Here is a 26,789-nt window from a genome sequence, read left to right as displayed (position 1 = left end):
CTGCCAAGTTCAGTGTTTGGAGCTGATTGTGCAGGATTTGATTGTTTTGCTGGGACAGTAAGTGAGGTATTTGAGGTAAGTACCAAGCTGGGAATTTATTTATTTTATTTTATTTATTTTACATTTGTTAACCGGGAGAGTCCGACTGGATACATGTCCATTTTCAGCGGAGGCCCGGGGAGAAAAGCTCCAAGTACATAACAGACATATGAACATTGTTAATGCAAAAAAAGGAAGATAGTTGAGTTCTAAATACAATATAAAGATACATCACATCTTGGTAAAAAAAAAAAAAAAACAACAGCAGCATATAAAAAAAAACATAGGTCAGTTGCAAAGGCAAGGCGCCTTGTTAAAAAGCGGTTAAGGATAGTGAGGTAAGAGAAGGGTAAATGATAGTGGTTAATCAGGTTTGGAACAGGGACATTGCCAGAGAGTATTGAGATGGGGTTTAAGCTTTTTTTGAATTGTAGGAGTGAGGGTTCTGAGGTGAGCATGGTCAGGGAGTTCCACATTTTACCTACAAAGTTTGAGAATAGAGAATCCCCAGCAGAATTATTGGCTTTGGTAGTTTGAGCTAAGATCTTATTGGAGGAGCGTAAAGATTGCAGGTTAATATAGGGTGAATGATGTTTTTCAGAGCTGGTGTTTTCTCTGGGTGATACAGTATCTGGTGAGCCATTTTGAGTTGGTTGAAATGGAGTTGGCTGGAAAACTCTAACCACCCTAGTTGCTTCAAGTTAGTGCAGTGGTGCGTTCTAAAGGTGGAATTTGTGGCAAATCTAGCTATGTGATTGTAACAAGAAGCAAGTTTGTTAAGGGTTGTCTTGTTTAGGTTTGTAAAGAGGGGGGAGGCATAGAAAAGAGTTGATAGTAGGTGTGTGTTGGCAATTGTAATTTTAGCATGAGGAGTGAGAAATTTTACTTTATAGAGAGAGCCAAGCTTTTTATTGACGGTTTTGATGGTAAGATTGAAATGGGTGTCAAATTTAAGGGAGTTATCAATGGTAACACCTAATAGCTTTGTGTGAGCTTCTGGTGATATAGTGATTCCATTGGAGGATGTAATAGAGAAGGTGGGGGGAAGAGTCTTGTTAGTGGGTGAGAAAGTAAGTAGTTTTGTTTTGTTGGGGTTGAGAACTAGTTGTCGACTTGAGAACCATTTTTCTATTAGGTTGAAGGTGTCTTGGGTTGAAGCAGTGAGGTCTGCCAGGTTGGAGGCAGTGCTGATGATAGTCGAATCATCTGCATATTGAATGCTGTGGCATGGGGGGTGATTGTGGGCAGGTCATTAACAAAGATGGTGAAGAGAAGAGGGCCAAGAATAGATCCTTGGGGAACTCCAAGTGTAACAGGTAGGCATGTAGATAATTTGTCCTGCCATAGAACTGCCTGTTGCCTATTGGACAGGTAGGATTGGAACCATTTCAGCGTGGAATTGCTGAGTGATAGTTTTTTTAATGTATGGAGGAGTTGAATGTGGTTCACCATATCAAAGGCCTTGGAGAGGTCTAAGAAAAGAGCAGATGATAGTTTATTATTGTTTCTGAAGTTATTGATGGTATTAGAAAAGGATAGCAGGGCTGATGTGGTACTGTGATTTGGCCTGAAGCCATGTTGGGAGTTAGCTAGAATTTTATTTTTGGTGAGGTGTTCCATCAGTTGTTTGTGGACACACTTTTCCATAATTTTGGCCAGGGGTGAGAGTATAGCTATAGGTCTGTAGTTGGTTAGCTCTAGTGAGCTACCACCTTTATGGAGAGGAATAATGTGGGACATTTTCCATATGGAGGGATGAAGGCTTCTGACAAGGTATGGTTTATGATTATGGAGACGGATAGGAAATGGCCTCAGCTGCTTTTTGCAGAAACTCAGCTGGGAGAAGGTCAGCTGCTAGCTTAGTGGGTTTTAGTTTTTTAAGAAGAGATGTTATAAAGGATATGGGTACTGGATCGAAGGTAAATAGATGATCTGATGTAGTTGTAGTATTCTGCTGGCATGGGTAGTGGAGTGGGCTGGTTGTTTGTTTGAATTGTGTGGCCAGGGATTGTATAGTTTCTGTGAAGAAACTATTGAATGTGGTAGCAATGTTTACAGGGCACTGTTGTTTGCAAGTTGTTGGAGTGGGGGTGGTTGCCTAGCCTGGGTGCAGGAGCTTGTTTAAGCCTGCCCAGAATTTTTGTGGATTATTAAGGTGTTTGTGTTGGAGGTGGAGGAAGAAGTTTTTTTTATCATTTAAGATCATTCTTTTAGTTTCATTTCTAAGTTGCCGGAAGGTTTGGTGGGAGTGTGGGTCTTTAGAGGTACGCCATGTGACCCACATCTTGTTTCTAGATAGGATTTTGGATTTTGTTTCCTTAGAGAGCCATGGTGCAGTTTTGGTTTTAGTTCTAATGGACCGTATTGGAGCATGGGAATCTAGAATCTTGAGGAAGGTGGTGTTGAAGTAGATAACTGCCTCTTCAAGAGGAAGAGACTCGAGCATTGTCCAGTTGTGGGCTTTAAGTTCAGTTTGAAAAATGGAGGCGTTGAATTTATTATTGTTCCTGATTTTTTTTATGGTTGTAAGAAGGGGGGTGATTTTCTTGAATTTGATAACATAGGTGAGTAAGTGATCACTCATGTCCTCTGGGTGAGTACCTGCTGAGTACTGCTCAGGATCTTTATTAGTAAGGATCCAGTCCAGGATGCTGTCTTTGTTTTGGGGTTTACCTAGTCTGGTAGGAGTGGATATGAGCTGAGAAAAGCCATGTAGATTTATGCTGCTAGATGGGGAGCTAGATGAGAAGGAATTCCAATCGATGTTGAAGTCACCTAACACTATGGATTCCTGGGGTGAGTTTGAGTTAACCAGTGGAGAAAGTCCTCTAAGGTTTTGTTATTATTGTTGCCTGGGGGGATGTAAATACATGCTATATTTATGCTTTTATGTTTGTTTGGTTGAAGTTTTACAAGTAGAATTTCGGCATTGTTTGTTAGGAGGGGTTGTGGAGAGGCAAGGGAGATTTGTAATGTATTTTTGTAGAGTATGGCTACACCGCCACCTTTACGAGTTATTCGGTCTGCTCTTAGTATATCATACCCTGGTGGGATTATCTGTGTGTCTTTCGTACTTGGTTTAAGCCAGGTTTCTGTGAGACATAGTAGGTCTGGGGAACAAGTAGCTAAAAGGGCATGTAGGTTGTGAATCTTATTGTTTACACTTCTGATGTTTAGATGACAGGTCAGAAGAGAGTTAAAGGGACTAGAGTTTAGACCCTTGGAATTGAGACATGTTCCTTAGGATTGGGTACCAGCATTGGTGGGGCCAGTCCTGAGCAATTAGTATCTTTGGTTTCTCCTGTCTGACTTTTAGTAGTACCATGGGAAGAAAAGGCAGAGGAGGAAAGGCGTAAACTGATAGGTTTTTCCAACTGAAGGATAGAGGGCATCCACTTTCCATGCTTGTCCGTGATAAGTCCTTGTGCAGAATTTCTCCAGTTGATAATTTCGAGGACAGGCAGATAGGTCTATGTCCAGTCTCACCCATTTCTTTATTATCATGCTGAAGACTTGTGGATCTAGTTTCCACTCGTGAGGGTCCATAAAGTTTCTGCTTAAATCGTCTGCCAGAGCATTTTGCTTTCCTGGCAGGAAATGAGCTTGAAGATGTACTTGGTAATTCAAGGCTGTGTCCCACAGTGCCACAGCTAGTCTGCAAAGGGGGTATGAGTGCGTGCCCCCCCTGCTTGTTTATATACCACATCACCGTGGTGTTGTCCGTCTTTATCAGTAGTTGTCCTGGATGAAGTAAGTCCTTGAAGGCTGTCAGGGCATTTTGAACAGCTAACATCTCTGTTTGATTGATATGCAGATGCATTTGTTTTGGGGTCCATATGCCCTGAATACATCTTTCCGCCAGGTGGGCCCCCCATGTATAATCTGATGAGTCTGTTGTTAAGGTTTGGCTGGAAGGGGGTAGAGTGAAAGCGAGTCACATGTTCTGGTGACGGGCCTTTGCCCACCATAGAAACTCCTGTTGTAGGCAGGGAATGAGAGGAATCATTGCTTCTAGACTGTGACAATGTTGACTCCATAAACTTTTTAGGTACCACTGTAGTTTCCTCATATGCAGTCTTGCATACGAAATCAGTAGGATGCAGGATGCCATGAATCCCAAACCCTGGAGAGTTGCCTTGCAGTTAACTGGGTTTTTGTTGCCATCAGTTTGAAGTAAGTAGTCAGTTGCCTTCATTTGTCTGGTGTCAGGAAAGCCACCTGGGCAGTTGTATTCAAGCCTGCACTCAGGAATGTTATCTTTTGAGAGGGTACCAGTTGTGATTTCTTTTCATTTATTGTGTACCCTAGGCACGTTACAAGCCTTTTCACAAACGCCAGGTGTTGAAGAAGTGTGTCCTTGTTCTCTGCTTGAATGAGACAGTCCAAGTAAGGATAAAATTGTATACTTTTTTGTCTGCAAAATGCAATTACTGGTGCCAGGCACTTTGTAAAGACTCTGGGCGCAGTAGATAAGCCAAAGGGCAGTGCAGAGAATTGATAATGCATAGAGCCAGCCTTGAAACTGAGATATCTTCTGCATGTTTCCCTTATTGGGATATGCAGGTATGCCTCTTTAAAATCCAATGTCACCAGACAAGTGTTCTTGCCCAGCATGGGCAGAAGCTGCTGTAAAGTTAGCATTTTGAATTATGGAATGTCCAGGTATGTATTCAAAATTGATAAGTCCAGTATTGGGCTCCAGGCCTTGTCTTTTCTGGGTACCAAGAACAGTCTTGAATAAAAACCTTGTCCTTTTTCCTGATCTGGTACTGGCTGAATAGCCCCCATATCCAAGAGGGACATAACCTGTTTCTGTGCCTCTGCCCATTGATTTTTTGGCAGATCTGGCCAACTGTTTGCCACTGGCAGCGTATGGAAGTGGAATCTGTATCCTTGGGATACTATGTTTAGCACCCACTTGTCCTGGGTTATTAACTGCCAATTCTGAGCAAAAAGTGCTAAGGGTGCTGCCAAAAGGTAAGTGCTTGGTGTTGGTAGAGGGAAGTCATTGAGATGGTTTTCTGTAGGGTTGCGCTTTATCTCCTCCAGTTTTGGAGGTGGAAGCACCCCATTGCTTCGACCTGTAAGAATCTTGTGACTGGTATCTAGAACCTTTAGGGCAACTGGATTTGCCCCTTTGAGCTCTGTCGGACACAAGAAAGGACCAATTTTTTTTTAGGCCAGTGTCTACTGAATCTTGGTGGCTGCATTTTTAAGAAGTCTTTTACAGTTTTCATAGACTTAGCTTTGTCTTCCATTTTCTTTAAAACCTCTTGTGCCTTAATACCAAACAGAGTATCATGCTGTAAAGGTGCAGCCAGCAATTTCACTTTAACATGATCAGGAAAATTTGCTCTTTTAGCCAGGCATGCCTCCTAATCAGATCCCGTAACTGCGGCCCTGCAGGAGGCCTCTAGGGAATCAAAACCACATTGCAAAGTATGCTTTCCAACTTGTTCTGCTGCATGCAATAATTCCTGCAATTCTTTATTTTCTGCACATTCAGAAATCAACATAATTTTCTGTTTCAGCAATCCCATAACATGTTTTTGATACTTGAGCATATGAAACTGGCAGTTTAAGGCCCTAATTGCCAAGGTTGCAGATGTATAAACCTTCTTTCCCCATCTATCCAGTGCCCTTGAATCTCTGTCAGAGTGGGTAGGATTTTTTGCTGTTGAGACCTTAACCCCCTTTGGACCCTGTGAAATAGTTTCAGGGTCAGCAGCAGGGTTTCTAAAAAAAAAAAATGTGTGCGAGTCAGGGACCCTGTAATATCTGTCTGGCTGGCTGGGAGCCAGAGTAAGGAGTCTGGAGTCAAGCTTGACTCCGTAAACGCATCATCCACAATATCTAAAACAGGAGGTATGGCTAAAGGCCTATGCTGAGGGAAAAGAAGAAATCCTTGAGCCTCTTTTTTGATTCTGAGAAATCTTGACTCTCCCAGTGAAAATGCTCCCTCAAAGTATGCAAGGTTTCTTCAAATGAATACTCCTCAGGAGGTGATGCAGATGGGATAGAGTCCTCTGCATCAGAATCCTCATAGGGAGGTACAGATAATTCCTGCTCAGAAGCGGAATCAGAAGAAATAGAAACCGGATCTGAAGATTCATAATCAGTGTCCTGCCTAGGCCTCTTATCAGGAGGGGGTTGGAAACCCCTGATCAAGGTAATTAGGTCTTCAGCCATTTTTATCATCTGTTTTTTGGGCATAGAGGCCTGTGCACGTGGCTCATGCATCATTTTTTTTTAGCTTTAGAAGTTGCTTTTGTCTTTGATTTTGAAGCTGGCGTCTGTTTTATATAAAAATGTTGAGGCCTGAATACACCCTCAGAAGCCGGCGTCTGCTCAGCAGCTACGGACCCATCCAAGGGAGAGACATCCATGTGTACAATATTGAGAATCTCGCGGCGTGCCGGACTCCACATGGGTCTCGGTAGGGGCCTGCGACTCAAAAGTAGCGGATATCAGGGGCTGCGAAAGCACCTCACTGAGTACCGGCGACTGGCTTAGGAGAAGCTTCGTCGGTTTTGGACCTTGACAGTCTGTCTCTGTCCTTTTCTTAGTGTTTTTTATGTACTCCGGTAGTCGGATTGCTATCCGACGACATTTCAGGGTAGTTAAATCTGCTTCCAAAATATTTTGAGGCAAAAATATACCGACGCTGCATTGGTTAAATCTAGCATAAAACCGACAGCCAGGCACATTGTGATCAGGGCCTAGGCAAGGAATACAGTATAAATGGAAATCCTTATCAGGTATTTGCTTCTCACAAGTAATACAATTATTAACTTTTTCTGACATCGGTATGGAGCAAGAAAAATGTTTCCTGAACGGGGTACTTATCTTTAGTGAAGACTTTGGTTCTGAAACTCGAACTCGAAAATTTCAAGAGTCTGCCGACCGGCACTTGCAAACTGCTTCTGCTTCGGGCACCACATGGCAAGAAAGACTAAAGAAAATGGCGTCGGCTGTTTTATACCCCTGACGACCTGACGTCATGGAAGAAGAGACAGCAACCGACGCAGGACCCAAGACTTTGGAATTCAGGCCGACCGAGGGCAACCTGCCAGCAGATTACCCAAATGTAATGACTGCAACAGTGAAACACGAAGAACATCGAGAACCGAGCTGTCAAGCGCCAAAGCTCTGAAAGAAAGAGAAAGCTCTAAAAAACTCATAGTCAATCTAAACCCCCCCCCCCCCCAATCCCAACATGAAAGCTTAGGCTCCAAGAGCTTTCTGGATCCAAACAAGTCAGAGTCTATGAGCTCAGAATCAAGGTTTGATCCGAAGACACCAATCTTCTCAGAACAGACACAGATGGGCCTGGAGCACTCTTAAAACTCAGCTCGAATCAGAGGAGGAGTAGAGGAAGGGGGGAGTCCTTGATCCGATGGAGTCAGACCCCATAAGGGTACCCTTCTGAAGTTGCTCTGTGAGAAGTTCCCTCACCATCCTAGCCACATCCACCTAGGTAAGGCTTCTAGAAGAATGAGAGGGCACAACTGATGCAGGCCTAGAATGCTTCTCTAGAAAAGGAGAAGGCACAATAGATGGCATTGGGTCAAAAGACCCAAGTAAGTAGTTCGAGGAAGGGGCTTCAGATCCAAGGTCTTAAAATCTGAAGCCAACTTGCTGCTAGGGTCTGGTGAGACTAGGTTTGTCGGATCTGAAGACTTAGATGCCATTGGAGACTTCGGATTCACACTAGACACCTTCTTTTTCAGTTCTGATGAAGGAGCTTCAGCCGATCTGGATCATTTGAAATGATCTCTACGCTTGGAGATCAAAGGGTTGGCTCCAGAAATAGCCTGTGAGAATGATGAGGGCAACAGCCTTTTCAAGATCAGTTTATTTTTACATTCTATGATGGTGTGAGGATTAAAGGCCTCACAGATGTCACATTGCTGGTTGAGGGGATCCAGTGACAGACGGTAAACACTCAAGGAATGCCCATATGAAAAGGGCACCTGGGGTCCACATTGCCTGCACTTCTTAAACCCTTTCTCAGACATGTCCAAGAATAATAGTATTCTGTATGTAGAATACAACACACACACACGCAGCAAGGAGAAATAAAAATAGTTAGATTTTTTTTTTAAAGGAAAAAGGGGGAAGAAAATACCAACAATGGTAATGAAGAAGACCAACAGTCACAGGGAGGAAAGGCTAATTAGTTGAAAGAGGACAGGGAAAAATACCAACGACTGTAACAAAGACAGGACCGAAAATGTCGTGAAAGTTCACATGGAGATTACAATAGAAAACACACTAAAGAGATGTAGAAATAACAGAAAGAAGATATGATCAAAAAATGTACTATCACCCAAAGAATGCTTGAGAGCTGTCAGCAAAGTACAGTTTTGTACCTACCATAAATGTAGATGTTCGAGTGCTTATACAGCTGCAGTCATAACAGATGGGGTTATCCTGCCATCAGGCGGGTCCTCGGTCGGCCGAATTCCAAAGTCTAGGTCCGGCGTCGGTTGTCTTCGCTTCCTCCCTGACGTCAGTGCGGCAGGGGTATAAAAGAGGCAGCCGACGCCATTTTCTTTCTTGCCTCAGATGTCAGGTGCCCCCAGAAGGAAGGCAAACATAATGTTATGCAAAAATGCAATGTTGATAAATCAAAAACAGTAGTTGCAAGCAAATACACCATAAAAGAGTACCCCAAAAGGTTATATGAAAAGGGTTTGTCATAAGGCCTGTCCTAAGAGGGTTGGAGGGAGGGAAACCTGGACTGCAGCTGTATAAGCACTCAAACATCTACATTTATGGTAGGTACAAAACTGTACTATGTTCATCGTGCATACAGCTGCAGTCATAATAGATGGGTAGAATCCCAAGGCTAAGTAAGGGTGGTAGGCACTAAGTGGAACTAGGAGGGGCTAGGATGCCCTGCAGGACTGCTGTGGCAAAGCCCGCTCTAGATTTAGAGTATAGTGGGAGGTGATAGTGCTTGGAGAAAGTGTGCACTGAACTCCAGGTGGCTGCTTCCAAAATATCCTTGGTAGGGACCCCCCTGAGGAAGGCTGCAGAGGTAGCTGTGGCAGTGGTGGAGTGGGATCGGACACATGCAGGCAGTTTTTCCATGAAATGAGTAACAAAAGCGTATGCAGTGGGCTATCCATTTTGAAATGGTCTGTTTGGAAATAGCCTTTCCTTGAGCACCTGCAGCATAGGACACAAAGAGCTGGTCAGATTTCCTGAATGGCTTTGTCCGGTCCAAATAATAACAAAGTTGTCTGTGAATGTCCAAGGAATGTAGTAGTCTTTCCCCTTTGTTCTGTGGATTTGGATAAAAGGTAGGTAAAGTGGATAGTCTGATTCAAAGCTACACTGGATACTACCTTTGGCATAAAGGTAGGGTTGGTTTGTAAGGAAACTCTGTCCTGATGGAAAATGATGAATGGTTGCACATCCATGAGGGCCTGTAGCTCCGAAACCTTGCGAGCTGAGGTGATAGCCAGAAGAAAGGCTGTTTTCCATGACGAGAACTGTAACTCTGATGAAGAAGCTGGCTCGAAGGGAGGAAGGGTCAGCTTTTCCAATACGAAGTTGAGGTCCCAAGCAGGGACTGGTAGTTTTCTTGGGGGTTTTATATTCTTTGCCCCTCTGAGGAACTGCCTTAAGAGAGGATGAGAGAATAAAGGAGGATCTGTGTTGTATTGTGCAGAAATGGCTGAAGCGTGGATCTTGATGGAGGAGAAGGAAAGTCCATTGTTTAACATCTCGGCTAGATACTGTAAAATCTGAGGTATATTTATTACCCAAGGATACTGTCCCAGGCACAAAATCCTTTCCATTTGGCGGAGTAGGCCTTTCTAGTAGAAGGTCTTCTGGCCTCCAAGATGACATCCTGCACCTCCTTGGAGAGGAGAAACTGTTGTGAAATCAAGGAATTCTCCATGCAGCTAGATTTAGAGTTTTGAGATGGCTGTGAAGAGTTTTGTAGTTGTGCTGGGACAACAGAAGAGGGACTAGAGGTAGGATCCATGGTGGGGAATGCGTCAGGCTCTTCAGGAGCGGATACCAGTGTTGCCCTGGCCAGTCTGGAGCAATGAGAATCATTTTCGGCCTCTCTGCTCTGGCTTTTAATAGAACTTTGGGCAGCAGAGGAAGAGGCGGGAAGGCATAGACTGTCAATGTTGCCCAATTGAAGGAAAGTGCGTCCACTTTCCAGGCCTGTGGATGACAGGTCCTTGAACAAAATTTTTTCAACTGGCAATTTCTGTGTGTAGCAAAGAGATCTATGTCTGGCTGTCCCCATGCCGGAGTTATCTTTGTGAAAATTTGAGGATGCAACTTCCATTCATGTGGATCTGTCATAATTCTGCTTAGGTTGTCTGCCAGTGTGTTTTCCTTCCCTGGCAGGAATTGTGCCTGTAATTGAATTTTCAATTCCAGTGCTGTGTTCCATAGGGTCATGGCTTGCCTGCACAGGGGGTATGAATGAATTCCCCCCTTTGTTTATGTACCACATCACTGTGGTGTTGTCTGTCCTTATCAATAGCTGGCCTGGATGCAGTAGGTCTTTGAAGGTCATAATAGCCTTTTGCACGGCTAGCATTTCCGTTTGGTTGATGTGAAGGAGCTTCTCTTTTCGTGCCCATTTTCCCTGAATGCGCTGATTTGTCATGTGTGCTCCCCAGGCGTAGTCTGAGGCGTCTGTTGTGATGATTTGAGTTGCTTGAGGTACACAGAAAGGAAGACCTGTGTTTCTTTGGCAAGCTTGAGCCCACCACATAAATTCCTTTTGAAGGCATGGAATGAGTGGTATAATTGCTTCCAAGCTGTGGCTGTGTTGAGACCATAAGTTTTTTAGGTACCACTGAAGTTTCCCGCTTTGCACATGGGATAAGTAGGATGCAAGATGCCATGAATCCCAGAGCCTGCAGGACTTTCCTTGCAGTTAGCCTGGTGTACGTTGCCATTTTTCTGAAGTACTGAGACAGTTGCCCTTGCTTGTCTGGCGTGAGGTAGGCCATCTGGGTGGTTGTATCCAAGTTGGCACCCAGGAAAATTATTTGTTGAGAGGGTATTAGTTTTGATTTCTTTTTGTTGACTGTGTATCCCAGGAATTTCAACAGTTTTATTACAAAAGCCAGGTGCTGCAGTAGTATGTCCTTGTTGTCCGCTTGGATCGGGCAGTCATCCAGATATGGGTAGATTTGTATCCCTTGTAGTCTGCAGAAGGCGATTACTGATGCCAGGCATTTCGTAAACACTCTGGGCGCAGTAGATAAGCCAAAGGGCAATGCAGAGAATTGGTAATGGGTTGAACCTGCAAGAAATCTGAGGTATCTTCCGCAATCTTGTCTGATAGGGACATGCAGGTATGCCTCCTTGAGGTCCAATGTTACCAGCCAAGACTCCTTGCCCAGCATGGGAAGAAGCTGCTGTAATGTGAGCATCTTGAATTTTGGCACCTGTACGTATGTGTTTAGGATGGATAGGTCAAAGATAGGTCTCCAATATTTGTCTTTCCTTGGTACCAGGAATAGTCTGGAATAAAACCCTTGACCTTGTTCTTTTGCAGGTACCTCTTGAATTGCTTTCATGTCCATGAGAGATGAAATTTGGTTTTGTGCCTCTGCCCTTTGATTTTGTGGCAGGTTTGGCATGCCTCTCATTTTTGGAAGGGTGTGAAAGTGGAACCTGTAGCCTGCCTCTCATTTTTGGAAGGGTGTGAAAGTGGAACCTGTAGCCTGTATCTATAATGTCCAGACTCCATTTGTCTTTTGTAACAATATGCCAATGTTCTGAGAATAATGTCAGTTTTCCGCCCAAAGGTGCTGCCATTAAAGCTTTGCTTGGCAGGTGTAGGGGGAAGTCATTGTGTCTGCTTTCTAAAAGAATGTGATCTATCTTCTCCACCTCTTGGGGTTGGTGCTTGCCACTGTCTGGCTCTGAAAGATCCTTGAGGTTGCCCTCTACCCATTGGACGCCTGTATCTGCCCCTTTGAGGTCTGTCCGTGGCTGGAAAGGACCAATTGTTTGAAGGCCAGTTTCTGCTGAAACGTGGAGGCTGTACACTGCAGGAAATCTTTCACTGTTTGCATTGATTTCGCTTTTTCCTCCATTTTCTTTAGCACCTCCTCTGCTTTAACACCAAACAATACATCTTTGTGAAGAGGTGCATCTAATAATTTAGCTTTGACATGATCTGGTAAGGTTTGCTCTTTGAGTCAAGCATGCCTACGTATAACAGACCCCATAACAGCAGCTCTACATGAGGCCTCTAAAGCATCAAAACCACACTGCAAGGTATGTTTACCCACTTGCTCTGCACCATGCAACAAATCCTGCAACTCTTTTAAATCTGGTTGTTCTGGTTGTGTCTTTTCAGCTGAGATATCAAAAACTGTTGATACTTTAACATATGGAACTGACAGTTTAATGCCCTCATGGTTAAAATGGCTGAGGTGTACACCTTTTTCCCCCCACCTTTCTAAAGATCTGGAATCTCTCTCTGAAGGTAATGGGTTTTTAGCAGTGGAGGCCTTAATTCCCTTGGGACCCTGTGAAATAGTTTCTGGGTCAGCAGTATGGCTTTTATATAGGAACTGGTGAGAATCAGGAACCCGGTAATACCTGTCTGGTTTAACAGGAGCTGGAGGCAAAGAATCAGGATTAAGGCTGGCTTCTGTGTACACATCATCCGATATATCTAAAACAGGAGGGATAGCCAGAGGCCTATGCTGGGGGAGCAGAAGAAATTCCCTGAGCCTTTTCTTGGAATCTGAGTAATCTTGGCCTTCCCAGTGAAAGTGTTCCCTCAATGTATGCAGGGTTTCCCCAAAAGAGAAGTCCTCAGGAGGGGAGACCGAGGGAATAGACTCCTCTGCATCAGAGTCTTCGAATGGAGAATAAGCACAATCCTGGTCCTCAGATAGTTCTGAGGTAATAGAAGCTTGATCTGAGGAAGGGTAGTCTTCCTCTAATCTGGGCCTTTTGTCAGAGGGGGGTTGAGAACCCCTGATAAGAGTAATCAAATCCACAGCCATTTTAAGCATCTGTTTTTTAGGCATGGTGCCTTGAGAGGGTGTCTGAGGAACCTGTTTTTTGGTTTTCATGGCTGTTTTAGATTTAGTGAAGGCTTTAATAGAGAAGGAGGAAGGCCTGAAGACCCCTTGAGAAATGGCAGGCCTGTCTAAATTCTGAGTTTCCCCGCCAGGAATGGCGTCGGTATCTGTAGTAGGAATGGGGGCAGAGGAGCCTGCGACCTCGGGTACTGAAGACACCGGTAATGCATCGTCATCGGTACTCAGGGGCTGCGTAGGCACCTTGCTGAGTACCGGAGAACCGGTAGTCGGCCTTTGCGTGGTATCAGTAGGTGGTGCGGACCTCGTATGCCGGTCCTTATCTTTGCGGTTTTTGCTCAAAACCGGAGTCGGAGTATCCGACGACATAATATAATTAAATTTTTTGCCAAAAAGGTGAAGGGCGAACTCCGCCCGACGCTTAATAGTGCACTTGTTGAATCTAGCACAAAAACGGCAGGCCGAGACGTTGTGGCCTGGGCCTAAACAAGGTATACAGTAAAAGTGGAAATCCTTATGCGGTATTTGCTTCCCACATGAAATGCAATTATTAACTTTGTCTGACATCGGTCTGAGGCAAGAAAAGTTTCCCCAATGGGGTACTTAGCCTTCAAGAAGATTTCGGCTGAAATACTTTCGTAAATCTCAGGAGCTGGCCGACCGGCACTTGCGAACTGCTTCTACTTCGGGCACCGCGCGGCAAGAAAGACTGAAGAAAATGGCGTCAGCTGCCTCTTTTATATCCCTGCCGCACTGACGTCAGGGAGGAAGCAAGACAACCGACGCCGGACCTAGACTTTGGAATTCGGCCGACCGAGGACCCGCCTGATAGCAGGATACCCCATCTGTTATGACTGCAGCTGTATGCACGATGAACATCTACGTCTGTTCGTGAAAGCGGCAAATGAGATCCGAGGTGAGAGGGCACCAGAACATTGTGGGTAAGGAAGAGCTCAAGAGTTTGTAGGCTTCTGTGAGCTGCAGTAATGGCAGAGTCGGATCCGAGGCCAGTTCAGAGTCCCATACAATGAGGATGAATGAAAACTAACATCATCAGGTCTATATTTTTGCACTGGACTAAATCTCTGCTAAATTATGTACTGAGCCATAAACAATATACAGGCAGTCCCTGGGTTACAGACATCTGACACAAGGGACAACCCATAGATAAGAACGGGCTGAAAATAAATAAAAATCCTTAAAGCTGCCCAAACCTTACCTTGAAAATGAAGAATTATGTTGCGTTTTCCTTTTCCCCATTCGCCCCCATTTGTGAAGCTGCATGCACATCTTGTTAGAGTAGTTACTTCCACCTTCATGAAGAAAAAGGGATCCAATTGGTTAAGAGATCGCTGTGCTGGTGATCTGACTGGTCAAGACCCGTCTTGTACAGTACAGTACAGTACAGTATTGAAGCAGTTACTGTAGTGTACAGCAGAATGGGCAAATGATACTGTGGCTCACTAGGGTCTAGGTGACAGCAGGACGTCTGAAAGTTCAGGAAAGAGCACAAAAACATTGTAGGTGATGCCTGTAGTGCAGAAATCTGAAGTGAAGCTTAAAAAGGTGTACGTTTAATTTTTTTTTTGTTTGGAATGTTCTACTGCACTGTAGTGTATAAAGATTGCTACTGTACTATTACACTGTACTAACAGTATTACTACTACAGTATACAGTATCTATTTTTAAGATTTTTTTTTTTTTATTTGGAAGCATTTCTAAAGTATTTTATATGGAAAAAAAAAAAGTAAAATAAATACTAAACTGAGGCAAACATTTGACTAAGTGATATTTAATAAGAACCGTATGTACTTGTTTCTACTTGCATACAAATTTGACTCAAGGACAGAAAAAATGGATCTCGTCCTTAACCTGGGGACTGCCTGTATGGCCTGACAACCCAATCAAAATTGGATTATACTTCATAAATCTGACCTTTCGACTTTCTCAAGAAGTTGACATTCCCTCATCCGTTTTTAGTGCTACTGCTGAAGTCTTAACTGCCATGTCTAACTCTTACAGTAAGTGACAGTAACTACAACAAAGTGTTTCATTTTCCCAGCTCAGGAACCACAGTCTTTTAAAGTGCAATCTCTGCCTTACTTACCTCTCTATTAGAAGCCTGACTATCCTAGACATTCTGTATTGCTGCAAGTTAATAGCTGCACCTACACCAGAGTCCGGCTCCTAATTTTTCACCAACAGGTCAATAAAAAAAAGGTGGAGGGACAGGTTTATAACCTTGTGTCTCCCAAACCTCTGGAATAAAACTTCCCCTGCAAACTGAGCAGTGTGACCATCTTCATTTTAGGCGTCACAGTGGAGCATCTGACAGTGCTGTTGCCTCACAGCAAGAGGCTCTCAGGTTCGCTTAACAGCTGGATACCTTCCATACAGAGTCTGCAAGTCTTCCCTGTGTTTGAGAGGGTTTTGTCTGGATGCTGCAAGTTTCCTCCTACATTCAAAAGACATGCAGTAGGTGGATTGGACACTCTCAATAGGCCATATGTATGTGTGGTATGAAAGAACAACTGTGGAAGGGCTAGCCATCCAAAGGTATGATCACTGGCTCTAGATCATCACTTAAGTGACATCCCGATTCCATGTGCATAAATGGGAAAAAGGAGTGGATGGATGGATGGACTGGATGGGTATCCACAAACTTACTCCGGAGCTGACTGACATGGACCTCCTAGATAAAGGAGTAAACAACCTGAGGGAGGGGAAAGGCAAGGTCTAAAATGGTCATACTACTCAATGGCCTTGGGACATCTTTAACTTCAAATTATAATCTCATTTGCCGAGTTGACTTCCACAGGGTTTTTCTTATTTTCATCAGTTAAAAGTGGAAAACTACAGCTGTAACCATCTTCTGCGACAAGTGAAACAGATCAACAAAATGAGCTTTCAAGATGTGGAATTTATTCTTTTGAACATCCAATCTGCACAAACAGCATCACAAAGGTACAAACATACACTTTCACAGTCTATACTGCTGTCTATACTGATAAAAGTACACACACTCATTGCCAACGCATATTAATGACTGCAAAAGCTTGTCATAAAGCAAGTTCAAAGTCCGTCTCAAAACAGGGGCTGTTGTAGAAGTCTCAAACAAAAATAACGAATCTTAAGAAAAACAAGGCAGTTTATTGCAGTGTTTCACCAATTCTAATGACGATTTGCATTTATGATTAGTGTTGGGCACTTACATTCCACACAACACAGTTAGGAAAATGGCACTCAGGTGGTCGGGATAGTAGCATTATCAATAATACTGTTAGCATGTCTTTCCAGAAACCAGAACAGTGAATGGTAAACTTGGGTGTTTTTGCCAGCATGGTAAGTGCGATGATCCACAATAAACTTAGTACAAAACATGTACAAACTGTATCGTTCTGGCTGTCTGAGTTACATTGATTATCCTCGCCTGGCTGTATTACCCATATACATGTTTACAATAGTGAACAGCAGCTTACAGGAAAGGTCAGATTTAACAGAGAAACACAATCTACATTTAGGGACTTCTGTTGCCCTTCTTGCACTGAAAAGTACAGTTTTGTACCTACCATAAATGTAGATGTCCGATAAGTATGCATCTGCAGTCATCACATATGGGTTGTCCTGCCTCAGGCAGCCCTTCGGTTGGCCGGATTCCAAAGTCTGGGTCTGGCCTCGGCTGATGTCACACTTTCCCCGACGTCAGAGCGTCTGGGGTATAAAAGCATCAGCCAACACCATTTTCCTCAGTTTTTCTTGCCCCAGATATCAGGTGCCCTCTAAGGAAGGCTAAAATTTGGAGATATGCATTGCAAAAACAAATCCAAACATGCACAGTACTATAAAAAACAAATACACCATAATAGATCCCCCCAGCTAGTTATAAGAGGGTAAGTACCCAAGAAGTATACCACAGAGGGGAAGGAGGGAGGGTAAACCTGACTGCAGATGCATACCTATCGGACATCTACATTTATGGTAGGTACAAAACTGTACTATGTCCTTCAAGGATGCATCTGCAGTCATCACATATGGGTAGAATACCACAGCCAATCTGGGGGTGGAGGTACTAAGTAAAGGATGGTGTAGCTAAGATACCCTGCAGGACTGCCTTAGCAAAGCCTGCTCTGGATCTGGAGTATAAAGGTAAATTGTAATGCTTGGCAAATGTATGCACGGAGCTCCATGTAGCAGCTTCTAAAATGTCCTTGGTAGCCACCCTTCTAAGGAAGGCTGTGGTGGTGGCTGTGGCTCTCGTGGAATGAGGTCTAATGTTAGCTGGCACAGTTTTTCCATGAAAGGAGTAACAAAAACGAATGCAATTTCCTATCCATTTTGAAATTGTCTGTTTGGAAATTGCTTTTCCTTGTGCCCCAGCAGCATATGCTACAAACAGCTGGTCAGTCTTTCTGTAACTTTTAGTTCTGTCCAAGTAGTAGCGCAACTGTCTGTGTATGTCCAGGGTGTGCAGAAGCTTCTCCCCTTTATTTTGTTTTTGTGGGAAGAATGTAGGCAAGTGAATAGCTTGGTTCAAAGATACCCTGGATACCACCTTTGGCATAAATGTAGGATTGGTTCTCAAAGAAACTCTGTCCTGATGACAGATAAGAAATGGCTGTACTGCCATTAGAGCTTGTAACTCAGATACTCTTCTTGCTGACATTATGGCCAGAAGGAAGGCAGTTTTCCAAGACAGAAACTGTAGATCTGCCGATGCTGCTGGTTCAAAGGGAGGAAGTGTTAGTTTTTCCAACACGAAGTTAAGGTCCCAAGTAGGTAGAGGTGGTTTCCTTGGAGGATTGATGTTTTTGATTCCTCTTAGAAACTGTCTCAGGAGAGGATGAGAGAAGACAGGTGGATTAACATTGTATTCTGCTGAAATTGCTGAGGCATGTATCTTAATGGAAGAGTAAGACAGGCCGTTGTGGAACAATTCTGCCAAATATTCCAGTATATGTGCCATGTTCATCACTGTCACATCTAGGCCCTTTGCTGTGTTCCAAGTGTGAAATCTTTTCCATTTTGCTGAATATGCCTTCCTTGTGGAAGGCCGGCGAGCTTCCATAATAACATCCTTCACTCTCTGGGATAGCTTATCCTGAGGAGGAGTCATGGTATTCTCCAGGCAGTTAGCTGCAAGGTTTTCAGTTTGGAATGCAGAGTCTTGAAATTGTGCTGCGTCAGTAGAAGTGGCCCATAGGGGGAGAGGCCACGGTTTCGTCTGCGACATGCTCTTTAACAGTGGGTACACCAGTGCTGTCTTGACCAGTTTGGAGCTATCAGAATCACTCTGGGCTGCTCTGTCCTGATCTTCAGTAAGACCTTGGTCATTAATGGGAGAGGTGGAAAAGCATACACTGTTAGAGCTTTCCAGCTGAAAGAGAGCGTCCACTTTCCATGCTTGTGGGTGGTATGTCCTTGAGCAGAATTTCTTCAGTTGATGATTGTGGGGGGAGGCGAACAGATCTATTTCCGGCCTTCCCCATGATTTTGTTAGGAGTAAGAAGATGTCTGGGTGCAGCATCCATTCGTGTGCATCCATGGTATTTCTGCTTAAGCTGTCTGCCAGTATATTGTACTTCCCTGGCACGAACTGGGACTGCAGCTGTATATTGAGTTTCAAGGAAAGTTCCCATAGATTCATTGCCAGTCTGCAAAGAGGGTAGGAATGGGTGCCTCCTTGCTTGTTTATGTACCACATAACTGTGGTGTTGTCTGTCCTTATGAGTAGGTGGCCTTGATGAAGAAAAAGTTTGAAGGCCTCGATTGCGTGTATCACTGCCAGCATTTCCTTTTGGTTTATGTGCATGCGCAGCTCTCTTTGTGACCATAGCCCTTGGATACATCTGCCCTCTATGTGTGCTCCCCAACCTTGGTCTGAAGCGTCCGTAGTGATGGTTTGGTTGGCTCTTGGCTTGCTGAAGGGCAACCCGCTGTTTGACTGGCAGGCTAGAGCCCACCATAGAAATTCCTTTTGAAGGCATGGAATGAGTGGGATCAAAGTTTCTAAGCTGTGACTGTGCTGAGTCCATAAACTCCTTAGGTACCATTGTAATTTTCTCATATGCAGCCTTGCTTGTGGAATCAGAAGAATGCAAGATGCCATGTAACCCAGGGCCTGCAGGATTTTCCTTGCAGTCAGCTGAGTTTGTCTCGTCAGATTCTTGAAGTAATCCGGTAGTTGTTTTTGTTTTTCTTCTGTGAGAAAGGCCATTTGGGTGGTTGTGTCTAGATCCGCACCCAGAAAAGTTATTCTTTGGGATGGAACAAGTCTCGATTTGTGGATGTTGACTGTATATCCCAAGGCCTGCAGTAGGTGGATGGCATAATCCAAGTCCTTTAACAAAGTTTGCTTGCTGTCCGCTTGTATAAGGCAGTCATCTAGATATGGGTAAATTTGAATCCCCTGAAGTCTGCAGTGTGCAATTACTGATGCCAGGCATTTCGTGAATACTCTGGGCGCAGTAGATAAGCCAAAGGGCAATGCTGAGAATTGATAATGCTCTGACCCTGCAAGAAATCTGAGGTGTCTTCTGCAACTTTGTCTGATAGGGACATGCAGGTATGCCTCCTTGAGGTCTAGAGTCACCAGCCAAGACCCCTTGCCCAGCATGGGAAGGAGTTGCTGTAGTCAGCATTTTGAATTTTGGCACAATGAGGTAAGTATTCAGCGCGGACAAGTCGAGAATAGGCCTCCATTGATTTTCTTTTCTAGGAACAAGGAATAATCTGGAGTAAAATCCTTGGCCTTGTTCTGAAAGAGGTACCTTTTCTATAGCTTTCATTTGTATTAAGTTGGAAATTTGTTTCAAAGCCTCTGCCCTCTGATTTGGTGGCAGGTCTGGCATGCCTTTCTTTTGGCAATGTGTGGAAATGGAACCTGTATCCTTTGTCTATTATTTGCAGTGTCCATGTGTCCCTTGTAATGCTGTGCCAATTTTTTGAAAATAAAGAAAGCTTTCCGCCCAAAGGTGCTTCTAATTGAGCCCTGGTCGGCGGAGTCAAAACAAAGTCATTGAGTCTGTCCTGGTGTAGCAGTTGTAGTTCCTGCACTACCTCTCTGGTTGGGAGGCTGCCATTGACGGCCTCTGTAGGAGCCTCTAGCTTGCCCTCTACCTCTGGCACGCCTATTCCTGCCTCTCTGAGATCTGTCTGAGTCCAGAAAGGACCAATTCTTAGTAGGCCAATTTCTGCTGAATCTCGGTGGTTGGACTTGCAGAAAGTCTTTGACTGTTTGCACAGATTTTGCCTTTTCTTCAAATTTCTTTAAGACCTCTTGAGCCGTGGAACCAAATAATTTTTGCTTTTCCATAGGAGCATCCAAAAGCTTAGCTTTAACATGGTCTGGCAGAGATTGTTCCTTCAGCCAGGCATGCCTACGTATAACTGCACCTGTCATAGCTGACCTACATGAAGCTTCCAATGCATCATAACCACACTGCAAGAAATGGTTACTAACCTGCTGGGAGTTATGTACCAGATCCTGAAGGGATTTGCGATCAAGGGGTTCAGAAGAAGACAGTTTCTTATGCAATTCATCTAACAAATACTCTTGGTACTGTATCATATGAAATTGACAATTTAATGCCCTCATGGAAAGAGTTGCAGAAGTATACACTTTCTTACCCCAGCTCTCTAAAGCTCTGGACTCCCTTTCAGAGGGTAGAGGATTTCTAGTAGTGGCAGCTGCAACCCCTTTTGGGCCCTGGGAAATAGTTTCTGGATCAGCAGAGTGGGCCTTGTACAGGTGTAGATGTGAGTCCGGGACCCTGTAGTACCTATCAGGTTTGGCAGGAGCCGGAGGGAGAGAGTCAGGGACTGTACTAGCATCAGAGTACACATCATCAATGACATTCAAAACAGGAGGTATAGCTAAAGGCCTATGCTGAGGTAAATGCAAAAAGGTCCTTAATCTCTTTCTAGAATCAGAGAATTCCTGACCCTGCCATTGAAAATGTTCTCTCAGAGTGTAATGTCTCTCCAAAGGAAAACTCTTCAGGAGGGGAGGCCGAGGGAATAGATTCTTCAGCATCAGAATCCTCGTAGGCCGAATAAGCCTCCTCCTGGTGGTCTGACAGAGTAGAGCCATCAGTGGACTCATCTGAGGAGTGGGGGTCAGAGGGCTCAAGCCTGGGCCTTTTGTCTGGAGGTGGTTGAGAGTCCCTGTCCGGATGAGGTTGAGAACCTCTAATTAAGGAGATAAGATCCTCTGCTAAGCTAAGAATCTGTGAGCCAGTAGAAGGTCTCTGAGAGGTAACCTTGGGAGGCAAAGCTTTAGTAAGTTTAGCAGCTTTAGCCCTAGAGAAAGCCTTAATGGACATGGATGCAGGAGGTCTGGCTGCACCACGTGCAGGAGTAGACTTGTCTAAAGGAATGGTGTCGGAAGGTTCCTGGAAACCAGTTTCAGTAGGTAATTCAATAACCGACTCGGCCGGGGCCTCCGGGGCCGAGGTAGTCGGTTGTGCGGTTTTGGTAATCGGAAGTACCAAGGACTCGGTTTCAGCCGAGACCGAGACACTCACGGTAGGCCTGACCGTGGTTTCAGCCGTAACAGCGGCCCGCGTGTGTCGGTCCTTGACTTTCCGTTTCTTAACTAAATGCGAAGTCGGAGTCTCCGACGGCATCTTGTAAGCAAAACTAGCCCCAAAGAATTTCTCTGCAAACTCCGACCGACGTCTAAGAGTTTGTCGGTTGAAGGAAGCACAGGCTGAACAGGCCGAGACGTCGTGGTCTGGGCCTAGGCAGGGGAGGCAGTAAGAGTGGAAATCCTTATGAGGTATTTGTTTCCCACAAGTTAAACAATTATTAACTTTATCTGACATCGGCTGAGGCAAGAAAGAGTCCCCAACGGGGTACTTAGCTTTTTCGAAGTCTTCGGTAGCTGAATCACAGGAGCTGGCCGACTGGCACTTGCGAACTGCTTCTGCTTCGGGCACCACGTGGCAAGAAAGACTGAGGAAAATGGCGTTGGCTGATGCTTTTATACCCCAGATGCTCTGACGTCAGGGAAAGTGCGACATCAGCCGAGGCCAGACCCAGACTTTGGAATCTGGCCGACCGAAGGGCTGCCTGAGGCAGGATAACCCATATGTGATGACTGCAGATGCATCCTTGAAGGACATTCAGAAGGGTTTCCATTCCAGATATGGGGGTGAGGGGGTCAGCTAAATGGGACATTTGGTACAAAACTGCAACACATTCTGCACTTAAATTTTGGTAGACCACTGATTCAAAAACATCAACTCTGGAATTAAATGAGAGTTTTTAGCAATACTTCACAGTCTGTTAATACCTGCAGTTAGAGAGTGAATACTCAGGCTTACACCTCTGGGATTTTATTATACAGTTCAATGTAAGGTGCCTACTGAAAGCCTTTTTAAAACATGAAGGCAAAACATCATGTTTAGTGGAGTATTGCTAACATGGGATGAAAGCTCTGGGCAGGTTTCAGTGTGTGACCAAAACATAGACAATCAATCAGTAAGACTAGGTGTCACAGATCATATGCCAAGGGATAACTTAGAAATCTGAACTAATTGTTCTGTTTCATCCCTATTTAAAAGTCAACCCCCCATGTAAAAGGCACTCTGTGCAGCAGAGAAAAAACAGAGAAATACAGGGAGGACATGCAAACTCTGCACAGAAGGTACCTAGCTGAGAACCAAACCAGAGAACCTCTTGCTTTGAGGCTGCTACACTGCGCTACCCAGCCAGTCATTTATGTTGCATTAAAATAAAGATAGTCATGCTGCCTAATTTGCAGGGGAAGCTTATTCCAGAGGGTTGTGAGGCACTGGGTTATAAACCTGCCCCTCCTCCTTGTTTTACTGACCTGTTACTTACAAATTTAGGTGTCTGATTCTAATACTAGCGCAGGTATTGGACTTGCATAGGGTGATGGTGTCAAAGGCCTTCACCAAGTCAAAATGCACCAAATACACTGCATGGCCACCATCTACAACCTCAGTAACTCTTTCAAAGAAATTTACCAGGCTAATAGACAGGATGTGCCTTTCACAAAACAAAACTGTTGGTGGTCAAGTCTAATAAAACTTGATATCACAGTTTATGAGGTCAGTTATAATACATGCCATGACTGCAGATGAGACTTATAAAGGTTATCAGTCTGTAATTACTGAAGTTTGTTGTAAGGCCTCCCTTATGGAGGAGAATAACCAATATTATATGCTACTCAGAGACGAGACCAGGAGGTCAATTTAAGTTAAATACTTTTGAGAACTGTGTCTTCAACTGCATGTTTTTAACATTATTAACTAAACAAATCAAGTGTATTATCACAATTACTTGGGGAAGGACTACCCATGCTGCTAAGGGAAAAGAGTAACGTTGCCTCCTGTAAGATCTGCTCCTTGGGAGAGGTAGGGTCAACTGGCCAGGATTGCCTATACCTCATCATTTCCACAATCTTAGAGAGTAAGGAATTCTCCAAAGGGTATTTTAGGGGAACCTCTCCCTTTGTCCATATCTCTATCCACAGTGGGAGACTTGGGGGGGGGGGATCTATTCACAACAAGGAGCCTGACATGACAGTTTGTGCCAATTCCTTCTCTACTGGTACCAGAACTTACTACTGTTCCTCTTCCGGGCCAAGTAAAGTCTCGGCTCGCAGTAGGCACTGTTAGGGCCAAGAGAATGTCATAACAAAACTGGGCCTCAACAAAAGCCAACATCATATACTCCCAATCAATCTGGGTTGGACTTCAGAGGGATCTGTTGGACCTGCCTGATACCACTGATGAGGGCTCTGCAGGAAACCAATTTGGAGAGCCCTCTCTCTCCGAGGAAAAACTACCAATACGCCTTCAGCAAGGCCTGAAGACTCTTGCCCATGGGGAAACGGTATAACTCACACTCAGAACTATACTAGATGCTGCTGGGGAAGAGACCATCGGGGGTTTTAGATGGGGCTAAGTTCTCCAAAACCAGCTGATCTTCAGACGACCCTTTTTTTCTTTTTGCCTTTTTCTGGCATAGGTGCCAAGGAGGAAGTGGCTAGTCCCAGGTCAGCAGGTTTTAAGCCTCTTGTCACCAAGCTGGTTTCTTCTCTCTTCTAGGGTCCTGGAACTGAATTTCTTACACAGGGAAGAGTTGCTGGAAAGATACGACAACCTTAAGCAAATTAACTACAACTCATGTGGGTCCTGCAGTGGAATTTTATGAACGAAGAACTTGCATTTTTTGAAACCTGGTTTTTGCTCCTAATCCAGGAAGCTCAATTGCTAAATTCAAAAGTAGTTCTAACTGTAAGCAAGCAAGAATAATAAAAATCAGCTCTATACTAATGCACACTCTATTCTGGCACAAACTGCAGAAAATGGAAATAAAGAATTGCATCAAGTGGGCCAGTTGACCAAGAAATGACCAGGTATGGAGGGGGATGAGATGAGAGGTAGAAAGGGAGAAAAAACATGTGAAAAAAAAAATGTATTTGTCAATGCGCATGAGAAGCCTGCAATCACTACCCACTGCTCAAGGATACTGACAAACAGTAAAGAATGTATTATATATAAAAACAAGACATATATGATTTCGCTGCACCAAAAGGCTAAGAATAACACTGCCAAACACTCAAGCTGCTCTGGAGATGTCTTTGTGTAAATGGCTACAATGAGATCTGGAGAAGGCAGCAGGAGCAGGGAAGAGCAAGATATGAAGAGTTTGTTTCCTTTACTAGAGGGTTTCAAAGACACCAATCCTACAGTTAGTGTCCAGACATGACCTGAAATCTGTGACGACATCCATAAAATCCGTTACACTACAGGGAGACTATCACAAAAAATCTGGAGTCTTAAGCAGTCTTGTAAAAAAGTGCAACAAATTTAGCTTGGGCTCTTCACCACAATAATGGCAACAGAGGTAAATAAATAGCGTCAAAGCAGAGAGACTCGCTTCAGGCTAAAAAACAAATGTATTTAGCGCTTTATTTATTTTTTTGTTTTTGTAAAAAAACTTCATCAGATTTTAGAACATCAATCATCCAATGCATTACATGATTCTCAAACTCAGTCTATAACTTTGTTATTTAAGTACCTTTTGCAACTATTTAAGCTTTCTAACGTCCACTCAGAATCAAAATTATCCTAGGGTATCAAAATATGTCTAGGTGTATACAAGCCCTCCAACTACTAACAGAAGGCTTCTTAGAAAACACTGCACTAATGGAAGTGGAATCTTCCATATACTCCAGAGTGAGGGTGCACCGTGCAAATGTTTTCACTTCCCGGATCACCACCAGAAAGTGTTTCAAACCAAGGAAAATTTAGACTTTAGCCAACAGAGAAGCTATTGCATAAGGGGCAAACTTAGGGGTATTAATCCCTCCAAATTTTGAAATCAGTAAAACTTTTAAGGCCACCTCTTAACACCCTAAAGGGTTAACCTCAAGGATGTATTCCACATGATCATGTAACTGACTTAGAAACAGTTTAAGTTGATCCAGAATAAACAAAGGGGGGGTTAGTTAATGAACCAGGAAATCACTATGTAGTATGCATGTACAACCCTCTAAACGATACAGTTTCAAATAACCCTCCCACTTAAAATTCAGTCCAGACTTTGTTCACTGTCTCCATCTGGTCATTATACAATACACTACCTGGATTTCTTCCTAGGTGTTATCAAATTGCTTTGAATAACAATAAATGAGGGTTGGGGTATATTGCTTTGTAGATTAGATTTATTTAACCTATTACACACAACAAAGCCATGTACAGGTTAAATCATTAAAGGCAGAAATTTCAAACAGCAATGGACATAAGATATCTACCCAGGTGAAAGCACAATGCAGCCCAGTGCCACTGGTCTCCAAAATGTACACAGAACACTACAAGTCCAAGAAGATGTTTTTTTTTTTTTTTTTTTTGGGGGGGGGGGGATTATGCAAACACAGACACACACAGACACACACAGACACACACAGACACACACAGACACACACAGACACACACAGACACACACAGACACACACAGACACACACAGACACACACAGACACACACAGACACACACAGACACACACAGACACACACAGACACACACAGACACACACAGACACACACAGAATCTAAAGAGCTGTTTTAGAATTCTGTATGTCACACTATGAGAAACAGTTTAAAACTTGTTACATACCTCTGTGCAATCAGACGTAGTTCATTTGTCAAAACATTAGCATCTGAAGTTATTCCAGCAACACTGCAAGCCATGTCTCTGAAGAATAAAAGATTTTGTGTTAATCAAATATAACCTTCTCTTGTCAACGCACTTTCTCTACACTGCTGTGAATTGCATTAACAGAAAAGTGAATGGAAAAGCTAATACCACATAACACTCAGTTTACACACTTTAATGATCTTCTTAATAAAGGTCCTGCCTACCACACAGATACCACAATTATTTTATTTATTTATTTATTTATTTATTTTACATTTGTTAACCGGGAGAGTCCGACTGGATACATGTCCATTTTCAGCGGAGGCCCGGGGAGAAAAGCTCCAAGTACATAACAGACATATGAACATTGTTAATGCAAAAAAAGGAAGATAGTTGAGTTCTAAATACAATATAAAGATACATCACATCTTGGGAAAAAAAAAAACAACAGCAGCATATAAAAAAAACATAGGTCAGTTACAAAGGCGAGGCGGCTTGTTAAAAAGCGGTTAAGGATAGTGAGGTAAGAGAAGGC

The 26,789-nt window shown here is 43.7% G+C and overlaps 1 protein-coding gene across 3 annotated transcripts in view; it reads right to left on the bottom strand.

Annotated features, from left to right (window-relative positions):
• Window positions 1-26,789, bottom strand: part of PSMA4 (proteasome 20S subunit alpha 4) — a 583,478-nt gene that overhangs the window by 371,899 nt on the left and 184,790 nt on the right. For all 3 annotated transcript variants that reach the window (XM_044077245.1, XM_044077246.1, XM_044077248.1), the window contains one exon: window positions 26,234-26,311. In XM_044077245.1, coding sequence (XP_043933180.1) covers window positions 26,234-26,311 — 78 coding nt within the window. The remainder of the gene's footprint in view (window positions 1-26,233; window positions 26,312-26,789) is intronic.

Source organism: Protopterus annectens, chromosome 7.part0 (genome assembly GCF_019279795.1).
Source record: "Protopterus annectens isolate FY-2018-M chromosome 7.part0, PAN1.0, whole genome shotgun sequence".
Taxonomy (NCBI): Eukaryota; Metazoa; Chordata; order Ceratodontiformes; family Protopteridae; genus Protopterus; species Protopterus annectens.
The sequence above is the reverse complement of the archived record's forward strand: the minus strand, read 5'-3'. Positions and strand labels throughout refer to the sequence as shown.